Source organism: Trachurus trachurus, assembly GCF_905171665.1.
Source record: "Trachurus trachurus genome assembly, chromosome: 7".
Classification (NCBI taxonomy): domain Eukaryota; kingdom Metazoa; phylum Chordata; class Actinopteri; order Carangiformes; family Carangidae; genus Trachurus; species Trachurus trachurus.
This window is the reverse complement of record NC_139901.1, coordinates 8,897,664-8,924,186: the sequence shown is the minus strand read 5'-3', so window position 1 is coordinate 8,924,186 and position 26,523 is coordinate 8,897,664. Positions and strand designations below refer to the sequence as shown.

At 43.3% G+C, this 26,523-nt stretch overlaps 1 protein-coding gene across 4 annotated transcripts; it reads right to left on the bottom strand.

Annotated features, from left to right (window-relative positions):
- Positions 1 to 1,078: 1,078 nt before the first annotated feature.
- Positions 1,079 to 25,210, bottom strand: usp19 (ubiquitin specific peptidase 19). Of its 4 annotated transcripts, none has more exons than XM_083976329.1 (26): positions 24,921 to 25,210; positions 23,369 to 23,756; positions 19,194 to 19,322; positions 18,511 to 18,647; positions 17,545 to 18,162; positions 16,320 to 16,704; positions 15,605 to 15,761; positions 15,439 to 15,510; positions 13,363 to 13,478; positions 12,185 to 12,423; positions 11,822 to 12,014; positions 10,942 to 11,075; positions 10,680 to 10,838; positions 10,445 to 10,555; positions 10,231 to 10,341; positions 10,012 to 10,113; positions 9,787 to 9,927; positions 9,576 to 9,694; positions 9,317 to 9,460; positions 8,490 to 8,860; positions 8,272 to 8,382; positions 7,926 to 8,142; positions 7,196 to 7,348; positions 6,898 to 7,064; positions 6,609 to 6,784; positions 1,079 to 2,356 (listed from the first exon to the last, which is right to left on the bottom strand). In XM_083976329.1, the coding sequence occupies exons 2-26, from the start codon at positions 23,589 to 23,591 to the stop codon at positions 2,216 to 2,218; spliced, it is 4,626 nt and encodes a 1,541-aa protein (XP_083832455.1). In that variant the 5' UTR covers positions 23,592 to 23,756; positions 24,921 to 25,210; the 3' UTR covers positions 1,079 to 2,215. The 4 variants fall into 4 exon arrangements, with proteins under 4 accessions (XP_083832455.1, XP_083832453.1, XP_083832454.1 ...); XM_083976327.1 differs by lacking the exon at positions 1,079 to 2,356 and adding an exon at positions 2,383 to 4,706; XM_083976328.1 differs by lacking the exon at positions 1,079 to 2,356 and adding an exon at positions 2,383 to 4,706 and having other exon boundaries at positions 12,185 to 12,417.
- Positions 25,211 to 26,523: the final 1,313 nt, after the last annotated feature.

Genomic DNA, 26,523 nt, shown 5'->3' with positions numbered 1-26,523 from the left:
GTTATAGTGTAATATATTCACAATCATTTTTTGCAAAATTCACAGCTAATAAACAGACAGAAAATGTTCTTTCTTTCTCTTTCTGAATGATATTCAGCTCATGAGTTACTGAACTATTTTCTGCTGTTTATTTCTTGTATCAATAAATGCTTCAGTTCCTGTTTACACAGCAGACATCCTGAACCAGCACAGCAGGACAAGTGCAGGTGTAATTAATAACATCAGCAGGTTCAAGTGTCTCATTACATTATGTGGCGTTGAGCCAGAAGAAACAGCAGCAGGAGGCTGAAACTGAAGCAGCAGATTGGATTTAGCCATTGTTCATTTAGTTATTTACACCTGTGCTTTCCTACTGCGACATGTAACATGTCTCCTGTGCAAAGACTGGAAGTAAAGATGGATGACATGTTGGTGTAAAGTGCTGCACCTTTCCCTCCTCTTCTTCTCATTCACATATTTCATTGTGCTTTGAGTTTATGTTGGAAGGACAAAGTCATGAAAGTGTCAGTTACAGTTTGTACCCATTACACAGAGCAGAAGCAGAACTAAATCCTCCTGAAACCAACAGTACTTTGTTATTGTGTAAAAGATGAAGTTGTATAAAATGTAAAAGGGAACCGCAGCCAACACAGCCCAGGGTGACGTCTTCAAAGTGATGCTTCGAGAGCCTCAGTTTACATAAACCAGAGAAAAGCATCATCTTCAAAGCTGGAACCAGAGAATCCATCTATCTTGAGAAATGATCTATAATTAATCATTCATCACAATCTCCCAAATGTCAGTTTCACTTTATATTCCTCCAGACCCCAATGATCAGCCACTACTGCCTCTATGTTGAAGGACCACATGTCAGTCTGTATGTGATCATCTGATTTAACAAATGATTTTCTGCATACCATGGAAATAGAAGTCAGATGTGAGAAAAAAAGATTTTTATCACAGTAATGTGAAATTAATCAAATTACGACCAACCACTCGTCAAACAGTGGCTACCAGGCCAAAATGAAAACCAATACAAACTTAAGAAACACTAATGCCAGCAATACTCAAAATTGTTTTTATTTATATTAACCATTCATATGTATCCACAGCAGCATTCTTAATGATCCCCACTTTATATACGCAATCCATTACAAAGGAGGGGGAGGGGCCAGACCGGACAACTCACGCAAAACAGAAATAATGAAATTTAGCAAAGTTCCAGAGAGAGGGAGAGGAGGAGGAGTTGGAGGAAGGTGGGACTGAACAGGGGCTCGGGTTACAGCCTGGATGAACATGCAGTCATGCACATTTCAGTTTATACTGAAGCTTTTGACAATTGCATCCACAGGATCGAATATCCAAGTACAAAAAAAGAGAACAAAAACCTGCCAAAGCAACAGAAGCCACATGAAGTTTACAAAGCCAAAACAACAACACAGAAACAGTGTGCCCTCTGTATTTAAAAAAAAAAAAAAAAAAAAATGTAGCAGGTCTTCACCCGTCTCACATTTCTTTACTACATTTCTAATCCAAGTTACTGAAAACCCTGCCACAGACAACTCAAAACCAGGCAATACCTCGCAAAACAAAAACGAAACGAGAAAAGGTAAAAGATTTACGCACATAACAATCTTCACTCAAACTCCCAAAAAAAATCGACCCTACAGATCCACCACAGCTGCAGCCCGGGGGTTACAGGGTCTGGTAAAGGTTAGCAGTGAGGTTTTTAGCTTGAAACCAGACCACAAGGTGCGTTGGTGCGTGGGAACCTGGCAGCCACTCCACTGACTCTCAGGACAAACTCCTTTAGCAGCAGCTAACAGGAGCTCAGAGATTATACAAGTGTGTTAGCTTCTGTGTGTGTTGTGTATGTGTGTGTCACTATATGCACTGAATGAATATAATTACATATACAACTTGTTAAGTCTTTATCAATGGGTAAGTATATTAATGTGAGTATAATTGATGATGTGTGTGTCTAGTTAGTACTGAGTACACATCTATATGTGCATCTGAAGGTCTGTCACAGGTGAGCGCCGTCACGTCCTCAGATCCACCTCCAGATCTTCCAGCGCTGCACGGTGGTGACTGTTCGGTTGACGGCTTCAGGTGCCTGTGGGATAAAGGAGCGCCGATGTGTCTGCGGCCGGGGGGAGCAGCTTTCACCGCCCCCACCCCGGATCACCAGCTCAGGACCTGCCATCTCTTTCTTGGGGGGGCCCCCTCGACGCCGCTAGTCCACCTCCTCCATGTTGCTGTAGGACGGCGCTGTGCACTCTCCGGAGTGGGCATAGAGGTCAGAGGGCACCTCCGGGGTCAGCGACGGCGGGCCCTCAGGGTCCAGGTCGGTCCCGAATAGTGACTGGCTAGAGGCCTGTAAAATAAACCAGTGCGAAGAATAAATCATGCTGGTTTAGTACGCTGGGAGATTTCATCTGTGTGAGGAGAAAAATGGTGAGGATACAGAAGGACTAGAAACAAATGGAGGTTTTATTTCCAAAAGGAGAACAATGCTTTATATATATATATATTAGAAAGCAGCATTTAGATGGAGGTATCTAGATACATTATTGCAGGGTAATTATGCAGGCTATCGTTTTCTTTTAAATACAGTACTTGCTATGACTTTTATCAACAATTCAATGATTCAAAGTATGTTACAGACTTTACATTATTTCCTCACAAGATACAAGTCATTATCATTATTTCCAATTCATATCTTACAGTAGACAACACACATTTGTCCTTCAGTCAGGCCCATTTCAATCCAGACGACTTCACATTAATAAAGAAAAGAAAAGAAAAACAGCAGCTTTTCAATGATCTAAAAACAACAAAGCTCGTCCTTCACACTCTAAATACACTATATAAACAGCTCTCACACTTAGGTTCATCGCCACAGCAGTGTACACTGAGCACACGCTTCACCTAGTGGACTTGAGTCTTGCATATATCTGAGTCAAGTATACACAGTCTGATGGTGCTATACCAAACAATTAAGGCAAGCAGAGGTCCCGACACTGCCATGATGCCACAAGATTTCCCTGAGACCCAAATACACTCATTGCAATGACTGTAGAGTAGAGATGTCAGCTATGGACAGTTTAGTGTCTAAAAATTTTAAGGTTGGTATATTAAAAATAAAACACATCTTTTAAGATTTTCAAAATAAAACAAAAAGTAAATAAAGCAATTGGTTGCATGTTGACTCTTAATTATTTTAGAGCTCCACAACTGTCCATAATCCAAACTCAAAACAAAGCAACACAATGAGAAACTTCACATTCACAACTGGACGGTAAATTCCTCGTCTATGCATCATCAGTCGCCTTCTCATCTAATCAATATCATTGATATTTTTTTTGTGTACTATCTTACCGCAATTCATCCTGAGAACTTAAAAATCCTCCCCTGGCTATGGCTTAAATTGTTCAATAAAAAGCAACTAAAAACAGTGGGACAGAGTTAAAAACAAAACAAAACAATTAACTGCAGTACATATTGCTGAGAGGGACAATTTAAAACATATTGGTAGCTGGACACAAACAGCAAATGTTAAGGCCTAAAAAAAAAAAAAAAAGTAAGGACATGGAGAAGGCAAGAGCAAATCAGTCACTCACACACAGAAAACAGAAGGTACACGTTGCTTCATGATATAGCACATTTAAAAACGGGCCACTGCCTCCTCTCAGACACGTCCCACTCGTCTCTCTCACGTTCATTCTGCAGGAAGTTGCCGTCTTATCCTCTTCAGAGTGTAGTGCAATATAAACTAAAGGCCTTAAATACATGTCCCTCTACAGAGAGTTCATTTCTGCACTGGAATCATATTATCTCTATAAATCTCTATAAAGCTCATCAGCTAAGACACCTTCTCATTAGCATTTTTGTGAGCGTACGGTTCGACCACATCTCACAGTCTTCATGGTCCATGAGTGAAGATTCGGTTTACAAGACAATAATAAACTTCTTCACTCAACTGCATTATCTATGTGTTAATGGGTGTAGATGATTAAGGCCGTCACAGCTGATCACATATTGTTAAAACTGTCGCTAAAAACTACACCCTTGTTTATAAAGAACACATGCACTGGAAGCAGAGAAAGCTGTAGCGAAGGGTTAACGTCGCTCACTACACCAGTGCTGTGAAGCTTTAACTACAAGGTGTTGGTGGATGACGGCACGTTGTTTGCCGTCACTCTCTGTGCCTTTTACTGTACTGTGTGAAGTCGTCAAGTACTTAAAGGGTTGAACCATGTCCAGTCTAGTGTTGCAGTATTGGATTGAATGGAGAACCATTGTAAAAGCAGAGGAGCGGTGGGTGTTTAAGTATCAAACATCCTCCTCCTCTCCAGCTGTCATCTAACTTCTTGTTTCAACAACCTCACATTCATGCTGCTGAACGCCCCGGGAAAGCGAGTTCTCTGCCCGGCTGGTGCTCAGGTCCAGTTGGCTTTGTAAATGAAAGGGTAGACCAAATTGACTAGCAGCGCCAACACGGCCGTCAGCATGCCCAGAACAAAGTATCGCACGCAGTCGTCGTCGGGGTAGTCCGACATCCTCTGCCCGCGGTGTCGCCGCACCGACCCCGCCGCTCTGTCTTCGTCTTCCTCCTCTCTGTTCCTGTGCGTTTGCCGCCTCCACAGCGCGGAGCGGAACAGTCCGCGGGGGCCTTCGTCAAGCCCCTCCTCTTCCTCCTCCAGTTCCCGCCATATTAGAGAGGCCTGCGATTGGCGGAAACCGGTGTCAGCTTCTGGGAAAAGGCGTAGCCTATACACATTCTATGATTACAGTTAAGAAACATTCGGCTGAGCTATCTCACAGTTACCAATCAGATGTGTTGATCACAGGAACCTGACGTTCAAGCTGATAGTCTAAGGACAACAGACGGTCAGATGTTTTCAGAAACCAGATGGACACATGGAGGAAATTCACATCATTTAGACACAGCCGAGTGAATCGAAAATACAAGAAAACCTTAACTGTGTTCTGCAGGTGGAAAGATTTTACATAAATGTTTCAATGTTGACATGAACATGATTATTACAACACAGATATAGAAGTTCATCCATCTTTAGAGACATAAAAATGAACAGGTCATCTGTTTTAACGCATACGATCACACCAAGTCTCATTCCATCATCAGCGTCACAAGACCGCTCCTAACAACCTCTGCAACATCATCAGTAAGAAGAACACAATGCATCATCAAGACAGAGAGAAACCACGCTCTGTGACTGTGGCAGTGCATTACCACTGAAGCCAGAGAAAACACTGAATGTCACGAGATGTTAATGCTGCCCGACAACTGAGCTTTGTCGAGCCGAGATCAACAGACCATCTCTGTGATGGATCTCTCCATTATCAACCCACTGGGCCGGAGTTATTAAGCATCTCAAAGCAGGAGGCTCTTATCACCACTAATTGAAAAGAGGCACAGAGGCACTTATCACACTGGCTTCTCTAAAGCCTGCCAAACACGGCTAATTCCTAAACAGTGGGGGGACAAATTTGTCAATTTGCTCCAGCTCTGTGAGAAGAGGATTTGAGTTCAAGTTGCACTCAAATGTATTTTCTAGCTCACATCTGGTGAAGTAGCTGTTAAGGTAGCAGGTACAATCTCAGTATAGATTATGTAAATATAATAGATGTAGATGTGATGGCATCATTGTTATGGGGTCTCCTGTTTAATTTTCAATGGTCAGCAACATATTCATTGAATTAAAGGGATAGTTCAACATTTTGGAAAATTGGCCCATTTATAGTGTTAGGAGTAGGTTCGTTACCTTTAATTGTCGGTGCAAGCTATTTTTAGAACGGCTGAGCAGAGCCACGAGCTGTTCAGAGCTATGCTATCGAGGCTAATGGAATTTCTTGGTCTCCCTCATCAAACTCATCTAATACACAATCCTACAACTCTAAAACACTCTCGTGGACAAGTTGTGACCTGCACATTCACCACGCTATGAGATAATAACGGAACATTACGAGACGGAGTTGTTTTCAAGCTAAATTCATGCAAGACCGCTGATGCGCGTTCCCGTCGGAGGCAGTTTTTTGGCAAGCAGTCTCTGCATTTGCCTCGAAAACAACTCTGTCTCGTAATGTTCCATTATTATCTCATAGCGTGGTGAATGTGCAGGTCACAACTTGTCCACGAAAGCGCTTTGGAGTTGTTGGATTGTGTATTTGATGAGGGAAACCAAGAAATCCCATTAGCCTCCATAGCGTAGCTCTGAGCAGCTCGCGGCTCTGCTCTGCCATTCTAAAAATGGCTTGCACTGACAATTAAAGGTAATGAACCTACTGCTATGACTATAGGGATTATGGCAATGGGCCAATTTGCCAAAATGTGGATCTATCCCTTTAACAAAAAGAAGCTAAACCTTTTCTACGCCTTCAATTTAACCCATTACATTGGGTTCTGGGGTCTGAAATGTTGTGAAGAGCAAAGTGTGTCTGCGTGTCTTCTAAAGGGACTAAACAATAAAAGGCAGGTGTAAAATGTAACTGGGCCAAGGGATGTTACAGCTTTGGATAAAACCTAAACCTTGAGTGCTGCACTTGGAGGTGGAAAGCTCTTCTATGGATCAGCCCTCAGTCTCCTGTGGTTGTGGCGCCCTCACCTGGCTGGCAGTAGCTCCTGCAGCGGTGGGCGACTCGGCTCCCATGGGCCTGAGGAAGCGTGGTGGTCTCTCCACGGGGGAGTTTCGTCGCCTGTAGAACAGGACGTAGGCGTAGCGCGTCACCACCTGACTCTCCTCCACCATTGTCACAGTGCTGTCGTCAAACAGACGCCATCCTTCAGGAATGGGGGGAGAGAGAGAGAGAGAGAGAGAAGAACAAAGAGGTTGGCAACAGGGCAGCAGAGAAGAGAGGATGAAAGGCTTGTGAGAACGATCGACTGCTACTCACCAACATCACTGCGCTGGCTGTTCTTGTCGCTCGGCAGGCGAGCGTAGGCCGTGTAGTGGCCTCCGATCATCCCACCGTAGTGGTTGATGACTGCATACAAGTCATAGATGGGAGGTTGTTGCATCTCATCCTTCTGGCCGATACAGAACTTGCTCAGATCCAGATTCCTAGAGGAGAAGAACAAGTGAACACAGCGGTCAAAGCACTGCACGAGGCTGTTCTTGTGAAACAGGTGGTTTGGTGTAGAAAAAAATGTGAATGAGTTCATTTGTAAAGTAAGCTTTTACAGTTTGCTTACCTGACAGGGAAGTCCACCATGTCGTTGATCTTATCCCTCCAGATGAAGCTCCTGAAGGAGAAGCGTTTGAGCTGGATGATCAGGACGTTGGGCAGGCGCCAGAGCAGCAGCTGCTTGGAGGCTTCACGGTGCTGCTGGCACTTTGGACAGTACCTTAAACACACAGTGTGTTGATACAGAACATCGTTACACATTGTTCTGCTCACCAGGCGAAAAAGAAGGATCAAGAGTAGTAGAGTTAGGTATTGACATTGCGAAAGCAGTCGCATCTGTTTCAGGGTTGAAATGATAAAGTAATGTGTTATACCAGCCCAGACACTCACAACACAAAACTCAGGTTAGGAAGCTTTTTGTTTAGATGCTTAGAGATGCTCTGGTGACCTTCTCCCACATTAGACCATGTATGCTGTAGAACCAGTTTATGTTACATTTATTTTAAATGAATGTCTTTTAAAAACATGTTATTGCTTGTTTTCTAGTCTGTGGTGTTATGAACTAATTTTTTTGGTCAAGCTGCACTAATAAAAGTTGTTTTATGTAACTGTAAATATCTGTGTTGTTTTTTTAAGAATAAAGCCTTGTGCTCTTGGGGAATTATAACCAAATGCTGTTAGGTCACCATTTACTAAGGGATGAATAATGAAGGAATACAAACATGTTGACAGTGAGAAACAAGAAAGGAACCAGAAACAGAGAGACACTGTCAAAACACAAAACAAGAGATTCCTACCATGCCTCCTCTGGTGCCAGCACCTCTGGCTTGGTGAAGAGGTTGAGGCACTGCTCCAGGGTGAAGTGTCCAGCTCTGGCCGTCTCACTCAGAGAGCCGGGGTCCTCCTCGTACTCCAGCTCCTTGGAGCTCACCAGGACGTACTCCTTCAGCCGCTCATTGTTCTTCCAAACCAGCTCCAAGGTCACGTCTTCAGGGAGGTCCACAAGCAGGTCTTCTGCAGAGGGGTTGGAGAAAAATTATCCTGGTGTGTTGGACTTTTTATTTCTTGGGCAGTGATTACAAACAAACAAAAAAACTATAGTTGATTCAGAGATATCCTTATGGAGGTGAGCTCTTGTCTTACCTTTCTCATCCAGCCTCTGCTCCTTGTTGTTTGAATCCAACAGAGAGATGTAGAACTGACTGGCATGACCTGATGCTGATTCACTTGGATGCTGGTACCCTGTTACTGCAGCTGCAAAAACATGGCAAGAGTGAAAAATAAGGTGATGCAAGATGTAAAAAAAAAAACGAGAAGAGGAAAAACACTGAAGTATGGTAGTAGTAAGGTTGTGTTGTCACCTTCCGGCCGCACTGCCTTCTCACAGGACGTCTCCTTCTCAGCATGAGGGTCCAGAGAGCAGCAGGAGGTTGTAGAAGCCGGCGGCTCTGAGAATCCTGAATCTGTGGTCTGCGTGGTGGATAGGGAGGTCTGGGAGTCGGATTCTGCAGAGTGGACAGCCGAGGCCTGGGCGTACTCGGCCTGGGATTCGGGCAGCGGAGACTGGCTCTCCTGCTCCGGATCGGCTGCTCCCACAGCGCTGCTGCCACCCGTGGCCTCATCTCCAGCTGCCTCACCCGCTGGCATCGAGGGGAGGTCGGCCCGGCACTGAGATGTTTCGGGGGACGTCCTGCCCGACTGGAAAGGAGGCTGAAACACGTTGACGGAAAACCTGCACAGAGAAGAAATAGCTGGTGATTTCTCATGTTGATTTTAACCTGACAGAGTAATGCTTTAGTTCTTCTAGAAAAATCTCACCCATGGCACTTTGCCAATGTCATCCCCTCTCATTCTGTCTCCCTCCCCAACTTTCCTCTCACTCTCCCTATCCAATCCATTTTTGAATTTTTGCATATTTTTTGGAGAGATGTTTTTATAAGCCAATACAGGGTTTTTAACCTCTCCCGCACGTACTATTCTTATTTCATTTCTGTTTTTGTAATCGTCCTTATTTTTTATGGTGCAAATACCGGTAAATAAACTAAACTAAACCAATCAAAGGCAAAAAAAACTGCCCAAAGCACATAGTCAAGTCATCTTAATTCAAAATGCTCTCTAGTAATAAATGTCCGTCATTAAACATTTGATATGACAATTAGCACTGAGGACTGTAAGTGAGAGTGTGTACCTGGAGTAACCCTCTAGTAGCTGAGTGAGCCGGGCGTAGGAGAGTCGGGACTCAGGCACGCTGACCAGGAAAGGCAGGCCCACGTTCTCCATGTTGGGTCGACACAGACTCTTGTGATTGGGCCAGTGGGTCCTTTGACATATTCTGGGAGGAGGAGACCAACAGTTAATGTCTTCATAGAGAATGTTAGGGATTTAATATAAGAACAAAAAGACGTGTGCCTTGGTGCACGCTGGAAACGAGGAGGGGCTGAACTCACTGATTGCAGTAGCCCACGCGATAGCAGCGAGTGCACCTCTTCAGTTTGTCTTCATCAGACACTGGAGGCTTCAGGCAGGCGGCGCACTTGGAGATGGGGATGCTGGGGACCTGGAGTTTCTGAGGGGGCAAAGAAAGACCTTTTTAAATCTGCAGACACTCATGTCTTCTAATATTCTGTAGAAGTGGATGGATCAGGATGTTTTTGTTACCTGCTGCACTCTGAGCAATATTACTCTCTCTTTGGCCAGGTCTTTGGAAAGCACCTCAAAGCAGAACAGCATGTCAGAGGCAGACACCGTGTCCAGGGAATGGGACGGCAGGAACATCCGTTGGAAGCGGTTCTTCCCGACCTGAGAGGAGTGAACGTCCAATTATGAGTCCGGTCTTTAAATATTTCTATCAGTAGGACATCCTGAAAGTTTTTCACATCGTACCTCTGCAAGTCTCAGATTCTCTGGTTTGACCCTCACACTCCTAGAGATGGAATCGAGGACTTCAGCAGTGCTGGAGTTCTCCTTGCTCACGCTGACCAAAAACTAGAGACACAGGATTCAAAGGTTCATTAGAGATTGGATCACATACAAGACAAGTTTACATTTCTGTACCATGTCAGTCATACTGTACTAATGTTCAAATGAAAACTGGAAACTTACCTTGATGGGTTTCTTATGAGGTTCCTTAGCAAAGTAGAAAACTGAGAGCACCTTTTGTTTCTGGGGCAACGGGACTGGCAGGTAGAGGAAAGGGTCAAAGGTGATGGACACCTAACAGGAAGATGGAGGTAAAGGTAAAAGGAAGTTGGTCAGTCATCACTGTCACAAAGCACCCACAACGTAGAGTTTCCTGTGGAGAGTTGTTGTGCTTTACCTTGGAGCACGTGGGGCAAACCAGCTTCGATTTGAACTGGCCTTGGAAGAGGTCCACTATAAAGGAGTCGTTTCTCATCTTGTGCCTCTGCCACGCCTCCTCTGCCACCACCTGCACCAACAGACAAAACAGATCATGAGCCCTCGATGAGAATGTGGGAAGAATGGTGGTTAAAAACTATCCCTAAAAAAACAACAGGGACAGCTGACCCAAAAAACAAAAACAAAACAATCACCTCATCCAGACGTCCGTCTGAGTCGACGGTCTCGGTGTACGGTTTGTTCTGGATGCGGTTCAAGTCCTCGTGGAGCCCGTCCAGCAAGAAAGCCATGAACTCCTGGGCATCATGCTGGGCGTAGCCTGTAAACTGACTGGCTTTACTGGCCACAATTGCCTGAAAAAAAAAAGAAAAAAGGAATGACTATACTGATCATACCGTTTCCCAACTGTGCAGAGATGAGGAGAGAATATTTTGCATCAGTGTGCAGCCTACGTACCTTGAGTTTTGAGGGCTGGAAAGCGTGGTGTGTTCCTTTCCAAAGCGCCCTGAGCAGCACCGCAAAGCCGATGGCCAACCTGCCTCCTGTTCCCAGTGGGTTATTGCAGTTGATTTCCGCTTCAAATGCTCGATCTGCCGGGGCACAGAAAATACAGCTATGAGGTTATGGAAGCAGAAATCAGCTACAGTCAGTGGGTGCTACGACAAAGAGTGACACGTGGATGGAAACAATCAGGATCAAACTTAACTTCCTGTGGATATACTGTAGATAAAACCAGGGTGACTCAAAGACGTCAGGTAAAACATTTCAGACGTTCACAGCATGTCTTCTTGACATTGTGAACGTAAAAAAAAATTCTTGTATTTGATGTCATACATCTTCTAATATCTCATCCCCACACTAACTACTTTCTATCAGCCATGTTTGGTTTTAAATCTACTCCAAAAACTAGGTGACCTACATTTTGCTTCATTTTAAATGCTTAAATTGCAGAAACTGTATCTGGCTCATGCAGATAAAAACTTACTGATCCCTCATTAAATTTGCCCCCGTGGGGCTCTCATCACCATTATTGTGTCCATATCAGTCGTCCCTCAACTATCTGCTTGTGGTCATATTCGCTGCCTCTGCTTGTAATGTAGCAACAATTATCACATCTATATCTAGTATCTGCCTGTGCATCAAGTGAAACTGCCAAAGGTTCCGTCTTTAGCAGTAAGATGAAAAGCAAAATAATTTACGTTTGGTTTACAGGAGCTGAACTTTTTATTATTATTATTTATTAATTTATTTTTTTTTATCATAATTGCAACACAATAGATGAGCTCTAGTTTATTTTATTTTTTATTAAGGGCTGGACAAATAATACATAATTTACCATGAAAGTAATCCCTGAGCTCTCTGGTGTTGGACAGGGATTGGATAACACTGTTCATGAAGCAGGTGTTGCCAAGGTTGACCAATCCTGTAAAACCAGGCAGGCACACCTTCTTCTCCTCCTCTTCCTCATGGCGCTCATTGCTGGCAGGAGGTGCATGGGTCATGGGCTGCACCATACAGGTAGGCTTGGGCTGAAACAGGAAATATATAAATATACACACTCATTAATAATGCCCATCAACAATAAAAAGTTGACAAACTAGAAAGTAAAAAAAAACAAAAACAACAACCAGTAAACAAATGAACAATGTTTTCCTTTTGTCTTGTCCAAGTTTCTATGGTTATTCATTTCGTGACTCACCGTGGTAACTGTGGTCTCTGGCTTGGTAATAGCAACATGCTCAGAGACGGTGCGTGGAGCCACAGTATCCAGACCAGCATCGTCCACTCTGGACGAGGCCTTCGGGGCCTTGGGTTTCTCCTCCCCGACCCTCGGAGGCTCCTCCTTGGCCGGGAGGCTGTGCTGGCTGCTGCCTGGCTGGCTCTTCTCCATGCAGGCAGGGCTGGAGGGCACAGCAACCTTGGCGCCGCCCACTGCACCTTAAACAAAGGAGAATGGAGCTTGTGGTTAGAAGATAAAGGTCTAACCCGCTTGACATTAACAGTCATTACCTGTTGTGAATAAGAGTTTTATATAATTTCAGTGTGAATCCTTAGATCAAAAGAATCCAAACTCATGACTTTGTAGTCAATTATTCAAAACAATACAGCTTTGCTTTCGATTTAACCTCCTTTGAAATACTATGACCTGGACAAATGAGAATATGCACCGGCTTATTCCTTACAAATCAGAAACATTAAGCCTTGGTTTGGTTTCATTTTCCAAATTTGTAACTTAGTAACACATAATGTCCTTGTAAGTTTGCTGGGCAAAAATATGTCATTTGGTACCAATTATGGGGAGAACAGGAATCTCCTGGATGGAGGATGAGGTCCCTTTAAACACAAGTAAATATTTGTTCAGCACTTGTTTATAACTGGAAACATTATTCTGCATGATATGTTTTTATATATTTAGACCATCAGTGTGTGTATTAACTGAAAACTGTCATTACAGACATGTAAAGTAAACTGAGACACTTTCTCTATCAACACTTGGAGCCACTTCTTCTGTCTCTAAGGCCACACAGTTTGCAGCCCTTGGGAGTCTGGAACCCAGGACTACTTACTAAGTTACAGAGTTCACATTCCTGTTATTGAGAGCTACCTGAAAAACACACATACGCACACACATGCTAGGGCTATCAGATGGATCTGTCTGTAAAACAAGTCTACCTTTTTAATCACACCAGCTCTTAACATAGAAACTTTTAAGTGATGTGTTTAAGCTTAAAATATATCATTTTAGGTTTTGGGTGTAACTAATGCATGTTGATTTTCAGATTAGAGTGTTTTAGAGAAGTGCAACTGTTTCACCAAACATGATACACTAAATACTTTATTCGCTGAGCGTTGACAACTAGAAACCTGGCTGCAGACCTTGTGTGGCGGGGGCCTCCAGACCCCCCCAGCGCTGACTGTGTCTCTTCTTCAGGGTGATGTCCAGGCGGGACGGGGTGAAGGAGTAGCTGCACTGCTCAGGCTGGATCAGGTTCCTGAAGCACAAGAGGGAGAAAAGAAGACAGGTCAGATTCAAAAATAAGGACAGTGGGAAAATATGATATGAGGTTTGGGCTTCACTACATCAAGATAGTTCATGTTTCAAAGACATTTAAAACATTACAACTGTGACACAACAGATGTCATTAAACTTGATTAACTCCTCCTCTGTATACTAAGGATGTCATGGTTACTTGTTTTCACAATTAATTAAATGCAGCCACAATTATTTAATCATAAAGGTTCCTAATACCGTCACTTTCCAAAAAAAGATTATGTCGGAACCATGTCGGCAGATCAGCGCAACATGCATGGAACGAAAACAATGTTACACAACAACCGCATGGGTCACTTTGACAAACTTTACCACTCGCGCATCTGCCTGCAACTGGCACAGAAAGTAAACAGAGGGAGACTAATTCCCTCCAAACAAACACATCAAGTCGATGACGGCTCGCCAGCCTGTCAAACATGCCGCATTGACATAGCGGCCAAAGGAGGAAATACGTCTGATATGAATAATCACCTGCGGGATACACTCTGCTTTGTACGCCAAAGTAAAGGTAAATGCAGAGTAACTAGGTAAATTATGTTAATGTCAATTTACCTAATGTAAGGAAGGTATGGGAATTTAAATGTTCACGTCATTCAAACATTTGAATACTTCAAACATTTTCTCTGAAGGATTAATACCAATTATTAATCCTTCAGAGAAAATGTTTGAAGTATTCAAATGTTTGAATGACGTGAACATTTAAATTCCCATACCTTCCTTACATTAGGTAAATTGACATTAACATAATATATATATAGTCTTATATTAATAGATAGCCTACTTTAAATATTTTGTTTGCATTGATAAATTGACTATTTGATTTTACACATTCATAGTGTTGTAAAATTATTTAATATAATAATCGCAATAATCAAGATGATCGTGATTATTTCTGTGACAATAATCGTACCAAGAAAATCTATAATCATGGCATCCCTACTGTATACTCCGCCCAGCCCTGACCCCCTGATGTCAAAATGCAAAAGGCCAATGCTTTGTTTGTCCACTCTGGGCTACAGTACAAAACATGGCACACTTGCAAACTATGTAGAGTGAATGGCTGACTCTCCATTTGTCTTCTGGAGTCATGTCCCAGTGGCAGCAGGCTCCATTTCTACTGCAATGCTTTCCAGCTCCTGCTGATGGATCCCAGTCCAGATGGGATTTGTAATCCCCTCCAGTCAGTTCTGGATCTACCCCAGGGTCTCCTCCCAGTTGGACATACCCAAAAAATCCTCTAAAAAGGCAGGCACCCATGAAGCATCCGTATCAGATGCTCTCCCTTTGACAACATGGAGCCAGCTCAGCTCCCTCTAGTGTCCAACCTCTTCACCCTGTCTCTAAGGCTCAGCTCAGCCATGAAATCCATTCTGAGCTAATGAAAACACAATGATTCCTAGTTTCAGGTGATTACACACTAATGAAAACACGTTTCATTCAGTTTATGCCAGTATACTCCCCTAAACCCTACACACTGGTCCTTTAGTTAATGATCTCCATGAGTATTCCATTAACATAAAGCGATAAATGTCCCACAATAAACGTTAGATACACATTAGAACCAAACAAGCAATAAAAATAAAAATAAAAGCAGCCAAAAAAAAGAAAAAGAAAGAAACCATTAGCACAAAGTGACCTGTGATCCAGGCCCGTAGCCAGCAGTGCATGTCAGGCACGACCTTATCTTTTTTATGTGTTTGACCTGACCTAGAGTTGCCCCAAATAACTACTGGTGATACTGACAACATTGGTTAGGCTTCTTGGAACAAATCCATTTGGTGTACTTGTACAGTTCACACACACAACCACTCAGGAAAACACACTCTCTGCTGCTTAGATACTGTGATACTGTGAAAATCATTTTTGAACAGTCACAAGAGCGGCAGCAGTGCAGCGCTTACCTGAGTTTGACTTGCCACTTGAAGACTGTGTTTGGTCCACAGTCTGAATGGAGCCGCAGAAAGTTAGCATCACTGTAGAGGGACGACACAGAAAGACCTCCCATCATTCACTGGGGTAAAATGGCATAACTACAATTTTATTTGTAGCATTCTGCACATTGACTACCTTGTCTGGAAGATGAGGGTGAAGTCCTGTTCCCTGAAGATGACCCTGGCTGTGTCCCTGCAGATGCCCTTCATGTAAACATTAACCACCATCAGGTCTGTGCCCTTCTCATACGAATCATTCTTCACAAGCTGTAGGTTCACCATCGGCTCTGGGGCTGTGGGAAGTCACACATAGTTATAGACATTATATTGTATATAATTATACATTCTATTGATGAATAAAGTCAGTGTTCCAACTCTTTGTGGTCACAGCACTTTGTTACTGCTCATTTGTAGACAAACACCATATTTACATTGATATTGTGTTAATCTGGAGATGTAATGATATATAAAGAGGAATTAGGCAGGATTTCTCCCGTGGCTATGCTACATTTTTACCTTAATGAAAAAGCTCCGGAGTAATTGTGATAGTTGTGAGTTAACTACATGACTTGTGACTTGTTACGAACGAGAACAGAGGTTCTCCGTCTTCCATCTGGCGTCTCACAGCTGAAAACCAACCTTGCAACATCAGTGTACTGTAGTTACTCGGTCGCTGTCGTAACGTTGTATATGTTAGTAACGTTATCCACCTCTCCATTTATTGATTTTTCGCCGGCTTCATTGTAAACAAATGCACATGGGCGAGAGGAGCGTAACCAAGACAGCGGAAAAGCCACTAGACTTGCATAGTTCCCCTTTAAATGCTAAAAAATGGAAGACCTTCAACCCACCTTCCTGTTGCTTCAGCTCTAGAGAGGGATCCTCCTTGGACTGGTCCCGCTTCTCCTCTCCGTCACAGCTGGCCTGCCTCTGGGCCACGCCGGGTGCCAGGCCTTGTTTGGCAGCCTCGCCGACAGTCGGTGCTGGTACCGTCTCTTTTGATCCGAGCTGCTGGCAGATCAGAGTATCCTGCTCTGATTCCTGCTCAACAGGCTTTTTCTCTGGCTCTGAGTCTGTTCTGTCTCCCGGTCTTGCAGGAGAAGCAGAGTCCACTTCGTTGCTGAAGTCCACGGGTTTGAGGCTGTCACTGGTGCTGATGGGAGCTGCTGGTTGGCTTTCATTGCCGGGTGCTGATGCTTCAGACCTGTCTGAAGACTGGGTTTGTTTCTCCACCTCCTAAAAAAAAATAAAAAATACATTCATGTAAAACCTTTAGAGAGCAATTTTCACATCCTACTGCCTGGAGAAAGAAATACCTTCATCAGAGCAAGGATTCAGATCTCATGAAAAGTATCGTGCTGCTACTTCTTCCAGAAACTTTTCAAAGTTGATGCTAGGTGTAGTGATGACACTTCTCTACACTACACACAGCAGACGAAGCACAGTTAACTCTTGTCTGGTTCACTTCTCTCAGCCAAACAAGCTGTTGTGTGAGCAAACTCCAAGACTGTGGCAGCCCTGAAATGAGGCGTTTTCTGTTTGTAATAATCGTTAATCAAATTACTAGTCTCCTCCAAGCTCTAGGGAAACTTGAAGCGGGAGGGCCCACGCAGGCCAGATGGTGTTATTGGCTGAGACCTTGTGAAATCACAGTACTCAATGATTTGAATTAAACATTTGCAATCGTATTTTTTTTCAAACTTCATTCCTTTCTAACATTTTTCTCTTTTTTGCCCTCCCTTTGGTTTATTTTGCATGTATACCACAATTGCATATATTTGATTACTTAACTATGAATCTGTATTTATGATTTTCATTTTTGTGAAAAAAAAAAAAAGTATTTTTGAATCATCCAATTATGATTTATCTCTATGAGATGATGTCATTCCAAACAAGATTATACTGAACATAATCACAACTTTTTTCTTGTTTCTAAATGAACTGGTAAAGCGATGCAGTCGTTTATTGTTGCAGTTCATGTGTTCATGTACATGATGAAACAATGAGCCTAACAAACAAATAAATACATTTTACCACGTTATGTGAAAAATGACGTGTTGGAGCTACTTTTCTCACCTGAGTTTTGTTGGTATGGCTGGCAGCAGCGGCGACAGCAGCTCCAGGTTTCTGTTCCTGATCGCTGCCTAGTCTCTCTACTCTGTTGTCTCCTTCCCTGCGTTGTGTCTGTGGGCTCCGACCAGCGGGCAGGTGTGTGTGTGGAGCTTTGCTACCATTGGACGTGGTAGATTGTGTGTCCCTGTCAGCAGCTGACGTAGCCTCCTTCGTGGTCTTGGGTGGCCGTACGATGGTGCGCTTAGCACTGGGTTCCTGAGGCTGCTGCTCGGCTTTTGTGATGGGGACAGACTTGCTGCTGCTGCTGCTGCTGCTGCTGCTGGTTGTTGTGGTGGTGGTGGTGGTGGTGGTTGTTGTGGTGGTGGTGGCTGAGCCGTCTCCACCTCCACCTTTCGCCCCTACAGAGTCCGTGGTGGCTTTGTTCTTCAGACAGCGCTTGACACCGCGCTCAGCTTTGCCGCTACTGCGTCTTGACTCGCTTTGTACAGGTGAGGAGGGAGGCTGGGGATGGAGTTGTTTGGGTTTCTCCGAGGACTCCAAAGCAACAGGCTTTATCCCTGGTTCTTTGTCATTTTTGGGCTCTGCAGGTGCTGCCGGTTTCTCCTTCTCCTTCTTGTTTGACTGAAACAACACAGATGGACACAGGCATTTTTATCATTTAACCAAAGGCTGGAGATCCTGTTAGTGTCCAAACTAAAATTTACACCTTCTTCATTTCATTTACATTGGAACAGAGTTTTTTCTATTTCAGCTGTCTTTCTATTTTCTGTATTTTATACATACATGGATGTACACAGTGTATATTTCATGTTTTTTGTTTGTATATTATATGCATATCTGTGCTGCTACTGGATACTTGAATTTCCCTTCGGATCAATAGAGTATCTCTAATTTCAATGTACAAAATACAAGAGATACAAACAAGACCCAGATCTCCTCATATAAGGAAAACTATCTTATGTGACTAACCTTAAGCGATGGCCAGATGTGAAAGGGAATCTTCTTGTGCATGATGACGTGCAGGAAACCTCCCTTCTCCTTGTACTGGACTCTGCTGCACGAGGCCTCAATTTCCTCCTGCAGCTGGCAGCTCCACTGCCGTCCATCTGAAAATAGAGATACACAGATGTTGTTGGAGCAGGACTGAATCAACACAGTTACCATGAATGGTGGAAATGCAGCAAAGACAAGCTACTCTGATCAGACAAAGACACAGTTATGTTGAATCATATGTGGATGACATACAAATCTCATGAGATAAATTTAAAGGGATATTTCAACATTTTGGCAAATCCACCTATTGCCATAATCCTTATAGTTTTAGGAGTAGGTTTGTTACCTTTAAATGTCAGTGCAAGCTGTTTTTAGATTGGTGGGGCAGAGACGCAAGCTGCTGAGCTAACGCAACAGGGGTGCACGGTATTTCCACGTTTCCCTCATCAAACTAAATACACAATCCAACAACTCCAAAATGCTCTTGTGGACAAGTTGTGACCTGCACATTCACCACGCTATGAAATAATTATGTAACATTACGACACATGAAGCAAATACTCGGAACAACTTGCGCTTTTGAAGTCCCTGAATATTATTCAACCAACTTTATTTATGTATCTCTGTTGAATTTCATCAGTTAGTTTCCTATGACTTACCGGGAAAGCACACGTGGCAGTGTGTATCAGTGAAGGTTGTGCTGATGTCCTCTATCCTCTGCACCCCCTCCCCACAGCGCAGCCTGACAGTCACTTCATTGACATTCTGCTTCCAGTCCACAAATACATCTGGAAAACGCAAAGGAACAAACGGTTACACGAGGAGAAACCAGGACAAAATGGACTTTCACTTTGCAACATGATAATTAGAATACATTCATTTTTGAATTACAATATGTACAGGCACAGGCCACTGCCCAGGCTACATGGACCCTGCAGAATCATTTTTATGTTCAAATAAGAGAAACCCATCTGGCAAATATGCAGTGAGAATAATAAACACACAAGTACAACAGGCAAAAAGCAGCTTTTAAGTAAGTATAGTGGTGAACACATTGTACCATGCACACACACCTGCTCACATAGGCCACACACCATTGCACTCATGTGCTCAAGTGGGTCAGCCCGGAGAACTCCGACACAGAGTGAAGCAGACAGTATAGTCAACTCAGCAATCACAGACGGGACATCTAAAATTAGTGTGCCACTCCGACGGTATGCCAAATAAACAAATACATGAAAGTAACCGATTGAGAAAACCACAAAACCAGACACACAGACTTTAAAAAAAAAAAAAAGGTACCATCAAGACAAGAAACTGACAGGAAAAACAAAACAAGCGTACCATTTTTCATTGTGACCTCAAAGTTGTGGCAACAATTGAAGATAAAATACCATCCCAAAAGAGAAGCTGAAGCAGAAACAGGCGCCCAGTATGGATCGTACACACACTTGTGTTTCGACTCCGTCTTCAACAACGATGACAAATAGAGAGCCTCAACTTTCCCACCGTCACTCCTTAACTCTCTCTCACCCCCTCTCGCTCTCTCCAACTTAATCACTCTAAAAAGGTCACAAGCAACACTCAATCCCTTCCAGCTGGTAGCAGTGGTATTCCCAGTGGAGCCACGCCACAGTGTACTCAGGGCAACATTCATGATATGAACAAAATGGTATCAACACAATATATAATATAGATTCACATGATTAAAGCCGTAAAGTCCATTACTGCAAGATTAACATAATGGATTTCTATCTGCACCTCAAGGTTAAAACTTATCATGAAAGCTGAAACAACATACAGTAGGTCAATGTCGGGGCGTCGTTTCGCACAGTGGGTAGAGCAGGTGCCCCAAAGGCAGAGCATATACTGTAGCCTAGTCCTTGCCGCCGCTGCCCCGGTTCGATTCCTTTGCTGCATGTCACCCTCTCTCTCCCCATTGCCTGCTATACTGCTGAATAAAATGATTGCCTCATTAGAAAAAGAGCAATTAGTTACACAACAGCATTTTTAATGCTATAGAATAAATTTCTTTGTACTTCTTTGTCTTTTTTATTCTAAACTTTACTGATTCACTTTAATGTTCTATTTGTGCTAATTTAATGGATCCTTGTCATTACATCGTTTATTAATTCTGTTGACGCTTTGTTTTAATTTGAGCCCTTTTTTTAACTTGTATATTTATTTATCTACTCGACTCCACTGTGAATCAGGGCTTGACCCTCACTGATGATCTTCAAGGTTAATTGAAGACACTTACACTTCGCAGCAGACAACGAGCAACACAAAATGGGCCGTCTTGTCAGACGCCAAACCAACATCAAACTAGAACCAGCATGACAAAGGCAGACGCAGACTAGACACACCCAAACAAAGGAAAGTGCCAGTCGAGGCGTAGCCACTAAATTGCACCAGTTAGTCAGAACATAGCCCAGTTTCCTCAGAACTTATCTACTCAGCGTTATTATTTAAAATGCCCTCTAGTGAAATTTAGCAATACAGCGCAGACAACAAGAACAAGACTATTCTTCCAATAAAATATTCCCTCATGATGATGATGATGATGATGATGATGATGATGATAGTGGGAAGCATCTTCCAGCATGTCAGTAACAGTAACAAACTCTCCCGTAGGTGACGTCACTGTCATACTCAACAAACCATCCAGTAGATGGGGGCATCGTGATCTTGGAAGAGACCTGTCCCATCAGGACAGAGATGTTTCATAAGAGGATGATGAAGGTGATCGCTCACAATATCTCTGTGACCTTTCCCTCCTTGAAATATAACAGCTACCAGATCCCCTCACAGTCAAGTATTCATCTGACCATGTCATTCATTCTTCATATCTCTGTGGACCAGTGTCTGTGGTTTTTACATCACTGAACTTTGCAATGTGCATTCATCCTTGTAATGAGGGTTTATGCACTGCAGCCCTACTATAATACCCCTCTCTGTGACCGTGACTTTTGATTGGCGGTTCTTTTTGAGAGTCTTATCACATCCTGCACTGACTGACGTCCTATGTCACCTGAAGAGCTGCTCTCCCCACTAATGTTAAGGCGCATCACAGCAGACAAATGTGCACTAATGTGTGCGTCCCGAACCCATTTGCTGACATCTCTCCTGTAGATCTAAATACAGATGTCACTTCACTCACTGTAATTAAAACAACAGGCGGTTTAGTGCCTTTGTGACTGAAGCTCCTGCCACTGGCAGCCAAACAAACAATGAATGAACCCTTTGTCAAAGTCACTTCTATTTTCGCTGCCATCTTGAGACTAAATCAAAATAAACTGTACATGCCATAGATAGAACATGACTGGATGATAATAGGTTAATTGTACAGTGTTTTTCTGTAAAATCATCACCCATCTATATTTGCAAAGCTTTACTGTGAGATGTGACCTAAATTTACCGCTATCAATGCAAGTGTCCACTTGGGGAAAATGTGGTAAATACTAAATAGGTTCCTCATCACCAACAGCTGAGGTCTGTTTTAATCCACTTTAACAGATTGTTTAGTCTGGATATGTTGGTCTCTAGGTGTTAACACATCACAGCCCATTTCACAACACCCAGTACTGGCAGATATTCAACATGAACTGAAGCCAGTTTTACTGGCCACAAGTGCAAAATGAAAGTAAACCACTTTGCATTGTCACCGACTTTGGACTTTTAATGAGATGGTGCTGTTGTGAGACATCAGGTTCTCTGGCCTTCAGCTTAGAGGGAAATTGGAGATTCCTTGCATCAGCATTTCTGCCTCCAGGCATTACAGGTGCCTATCCTTCACAAGAGGTACGTCAATTATAGGTTTTAGTAATTTTGTCATTAACATTCCTATTGTAGTAATGTGATGATTTGTGAGCAAAACAAATAGGAAGGTGAGAAAATAATGCTTTCCACCAACAGGTATAAGTAAGCTGGGTGTTTTCCTGCTAGGGAACACAAGCAAGAGCAAATGCAAGGACTGACATCTGCAGCAAAGGGAAAGTAAGGACTCTGCAGAACAAGAGATAGAAGAGATAATATAGAAGATAAAATAATTTCAATCTCTAAAAACTCAGAGCAAGGTTTACTAAGTTCTACCACTAGAGGAAGACATAGGAACAAATTAATGTTGACACGTTCTTATTGTCAAATGAATGGCAACTCTCGTTCCTCCTACAACAGAATCACATTCAGCCACAAGTGCTTTAACGAAAGACATGAGACACAAGAGAGGAGAGCTTCACTCCACATCCACACATAAGCGTGTCAAATTCAAAAGACAACAAAAACTCTTGATGTGACACATCCCACAACAAATGACAAGTACAGAGTGTACAAAGTAGGCAGCTCAAACAAAAAGCTTCCAGGCAGCAAAGGAACAACACCTGAGTTAAATAACACAAGGCTGTTAAGTTTATTGTTCTATTACATAGTGGTAATAGAGCAACTCCTGACTAACTATAGTGAACAGTGTTAAATTAAGTGCAAACTTGGATACATACTAGATGGCAGCATGTCAATTTCTCATGTGCAGGGACATGTGTTCAATATGTTATAATACTAAGAAGAAACAGTGAATGTAAACAGAAACATGTTTCTTTGCATTTCTGGGATATTCCAGACACACACACACTCAGATACAGATGTGCAACAATTGTCAGTTTATACACTGCAATTTAACTGAACTGAACTTTGATACGTGCAGTAAGTACCCTATATCCAAGATGAAATGCAACATATTATACTGCAGCTTAGTCCACTTTAATTGTCTTAATTACATTTTAACACATAATTTGCAAACTAATCAATAACACTGATACTGTTGGATAATCCTCCTTACCTTTCTTGACTTCTGCAATGACCCCATCTGCTGCTGCAGCTGCTGCGGCCGCTGCCCTCTTGGCCTCTCGGCTCTCCTGGTTGGCCCTGTCCTTCTGCTTCTTCTTGCTGGTGCTGGAGGACAGGTCTGAGCTGCCCTCCCTCCCGCCGCCGCCTCCTCCTCCTCCTCTCTGCTGAGCCCCTCCGCGACGGCCCACTGCCTCGCTACCACCGCTGCTGGCCATCTTCAGGCACTTGGCACTAACGGGCCGCCCGTCGCCGGAATCACTACCGCTGCTGGGGTCTGGATCTGAGGTGTGCCTCTTCCTTCCTGGCCCGGCTATCTTGGCGATGATACTGGTCTGAACTCTTCCAGAACAGAATCAGGAAGGCTAATGAGGGACGGGGATCTAGGGCAGAAGAGAGACAACACTCAGTGATCAGACTGTAATCTACATGACTGCTTGGCATCAGTATGCGCGATGTGTTCACGGTCCTACACGTTGTAAATATCAAAGAAGAACCAATGTAAACATTATGGGGCTTTGCTGTGTTTTGCACTATGTAAACACAGGCGCGCGCACAGGGAAGGAGTTAGTCTCACTGCTTAAAACGACCATAAGGAGGGTTTTAAATAACAATGCTACACCAGACTTGGACATTGTGTCTTCCAGAAGAAGGCATATGGCTGCACATCACGCTAGCCGCCGGACGCCACCGACGTTCAGCCTTGCCTCGTTTCCTTAGCATAGCAACAACAGGCTGCTAGCTCGGACAGGCAGATGACAAACAAAGGACAACAGCTAAATCAGCCATTTTATTCCGCGTTCAACACAGCACATTTACTAATAAATCGGATAGTGTTTATTATTGAGCTAGCTACCCAGCTTAACAGTGTAGCTCCCCCGTTAGCACAGTTGTTAGCTTGGTAACGGGGCAAGTTAGCCGGGTGACTGCAGGGGGTTCGTTTATTTCTAGACACATGTGTTAGGGGCTGTCATGTGCTTGTCAAAATATAACATACTTTTTTCCAGTCTGTGATGCCAATAGGATGTTATGGTTCCAGCTGTTAAGCTACTGGCAATCACATTCAACGGAATAAGCAAATAACCTTTGGTCAATAACATTAGGACGTTGCTTTAACGTACCTGGTGCGCACTGGGCAGCAGGGAACAATACAAGTGGACGGTGGTTCGGGCCTTTTATCTAAGACCTTCCTTTATCTAAGACTGTATTCGACCATACCGGCTGTATTCCCTAAATCTACCCAGCCACAATAACATTTCATGCTGTCAGGTGGCATTTTAATGCTACAGACTATCAGGACAGTCGCTGTATCTTATCTCCTCCCGGTGTCTTCCAGCACAGCGCAGGACAAGTCGTGCAATCAAACGCTCCTAACGTCTTCGAACACATAATGTCATTAGCCACACAGGCTAACGCTAGCTAACAAGAAACGGGTTGATATGGTTACTAATTTTGCGCAAATACCACAACATGACACGTCGTGACACCTCCCGCTCGTCTGAGATTAAAAGGCCCAATTGGTCCTGGTGAAGAAACCGGAGACTTACGGGGCTTCGGTACGGTGAGAGTTCCGTTCCTGACACACAATGGCCGGCGACTCCTTCTGCTACTGCCGGCTGCTAAGCTCATTCCCGCACTCGAAACCCCCGCAGTCCACGGTGTTTCTGGAAGATTCCCTCCTTTATCCGGGACCCATTTCTGTAAACTTTACGGTACTTATTTCAGAAATGCGAACAAAAGAAAGAAACGACCAAAAAGGAAAACGTTCAGGCTGTTGCTGTCATTCGGCCTCCTTCGTGCGGGCTGAGTCCTACTTCCAACAAAACACTCCTCTGTCCGGCCAAACCTGAAATGAGTGCGCGCATCCACTACTTCCTGGCTTGCGCATTCACGTGACCAGCCCCCTCCCCCTCCCTCCTCTCCTCCCTCCTGAACACACGCACACTACAAATTATCATTTCATAGCACATAAAACTAACCTGAACCCAACGACTGAGTTTGGAATCACTTAAGATGTGTTATTATATACAATATTGTGCATATGTGAGGCAGGAAACATAAATATTTCAGTTTAAAAACTCAAGGCTCCAGACTGCCACTAATAGAGGACTTTGCCCCTTAAATTGTGTGCAACCAACAACATTTGCAGCTTTTTTTTTTTTTTTTAAAGTGGTGAAATGTGGAAGGGACAACTCAAAGAATCTGGAATCTGTCAGGTGGCAGCAATGTGGATCATGAAGGAAAAGGACATTTGCTTTGCAAGTCGATTTATGGTGTGCATCCATAAATCTTCTGCTTGCTCACGTTAGGGACCACTGCTCCTAATGCAAAAAGTTAGTCTGGAGCCCTGTCTTATCTTTAAAAAAAGAAGTGGGTGACCACAGATATAAGGGCAGTTTCAACCGATATTCAAATTATAATCCTCCAAACGCACACATCAGAACATTTGGCCAGAGAAGCTATGACACCTAATTTCACAGTGGCAATACACTATATCTCACAGAAGCTCACTAAATCCATAATTTCAGAGGAAAAAACAAAAAATGGAGGGCGATCGCAAGTCGTAATTTATGATTCCAGGTAGAGGAGCCTGAAATCAGCCCTAAAATCATCCAGTGTATCGCCGGCCTAAATTAAAATTTGGGGCACGCATGTGTAGTAATGCCAGTTGGTTTTTAGAGCTCTGACCAGGGGGGAGGCCTGGTTCAACTGAGGACCATCCCAGATCCGCCACAGACAACATTCAGTGGTGCTTGTAAGTCAGTTCTTTATATGGGTCTATATCCTCATATCATTCTCTGAGGTGGGGGCATCAAGGCCTCTTCTATTTTTAGACAGTGGCCTTGTCCCATATCATCCTGCACCCTGTGTAATTCCTTAACTAACATGATGCTGACAGTGATGATACAATGTGGTAGAGCATGCACGGCTGACTGATCACTCAAAAATATATACATAGGCTATATATTTATATGACTTCATATTCATTTATGCTTGTGTAGCATTTACCACACTACTTAAATTTGTGATTGAAAAGAAGTCCATTATTTGCAGGAGTAGTTATTAGTGAATCTGCAGAGAAGAGAAACCAGAGGGATGAAAACGCCATGTAAAGCAACTATCTGATCTATGTATCTGATGTCTGAATCT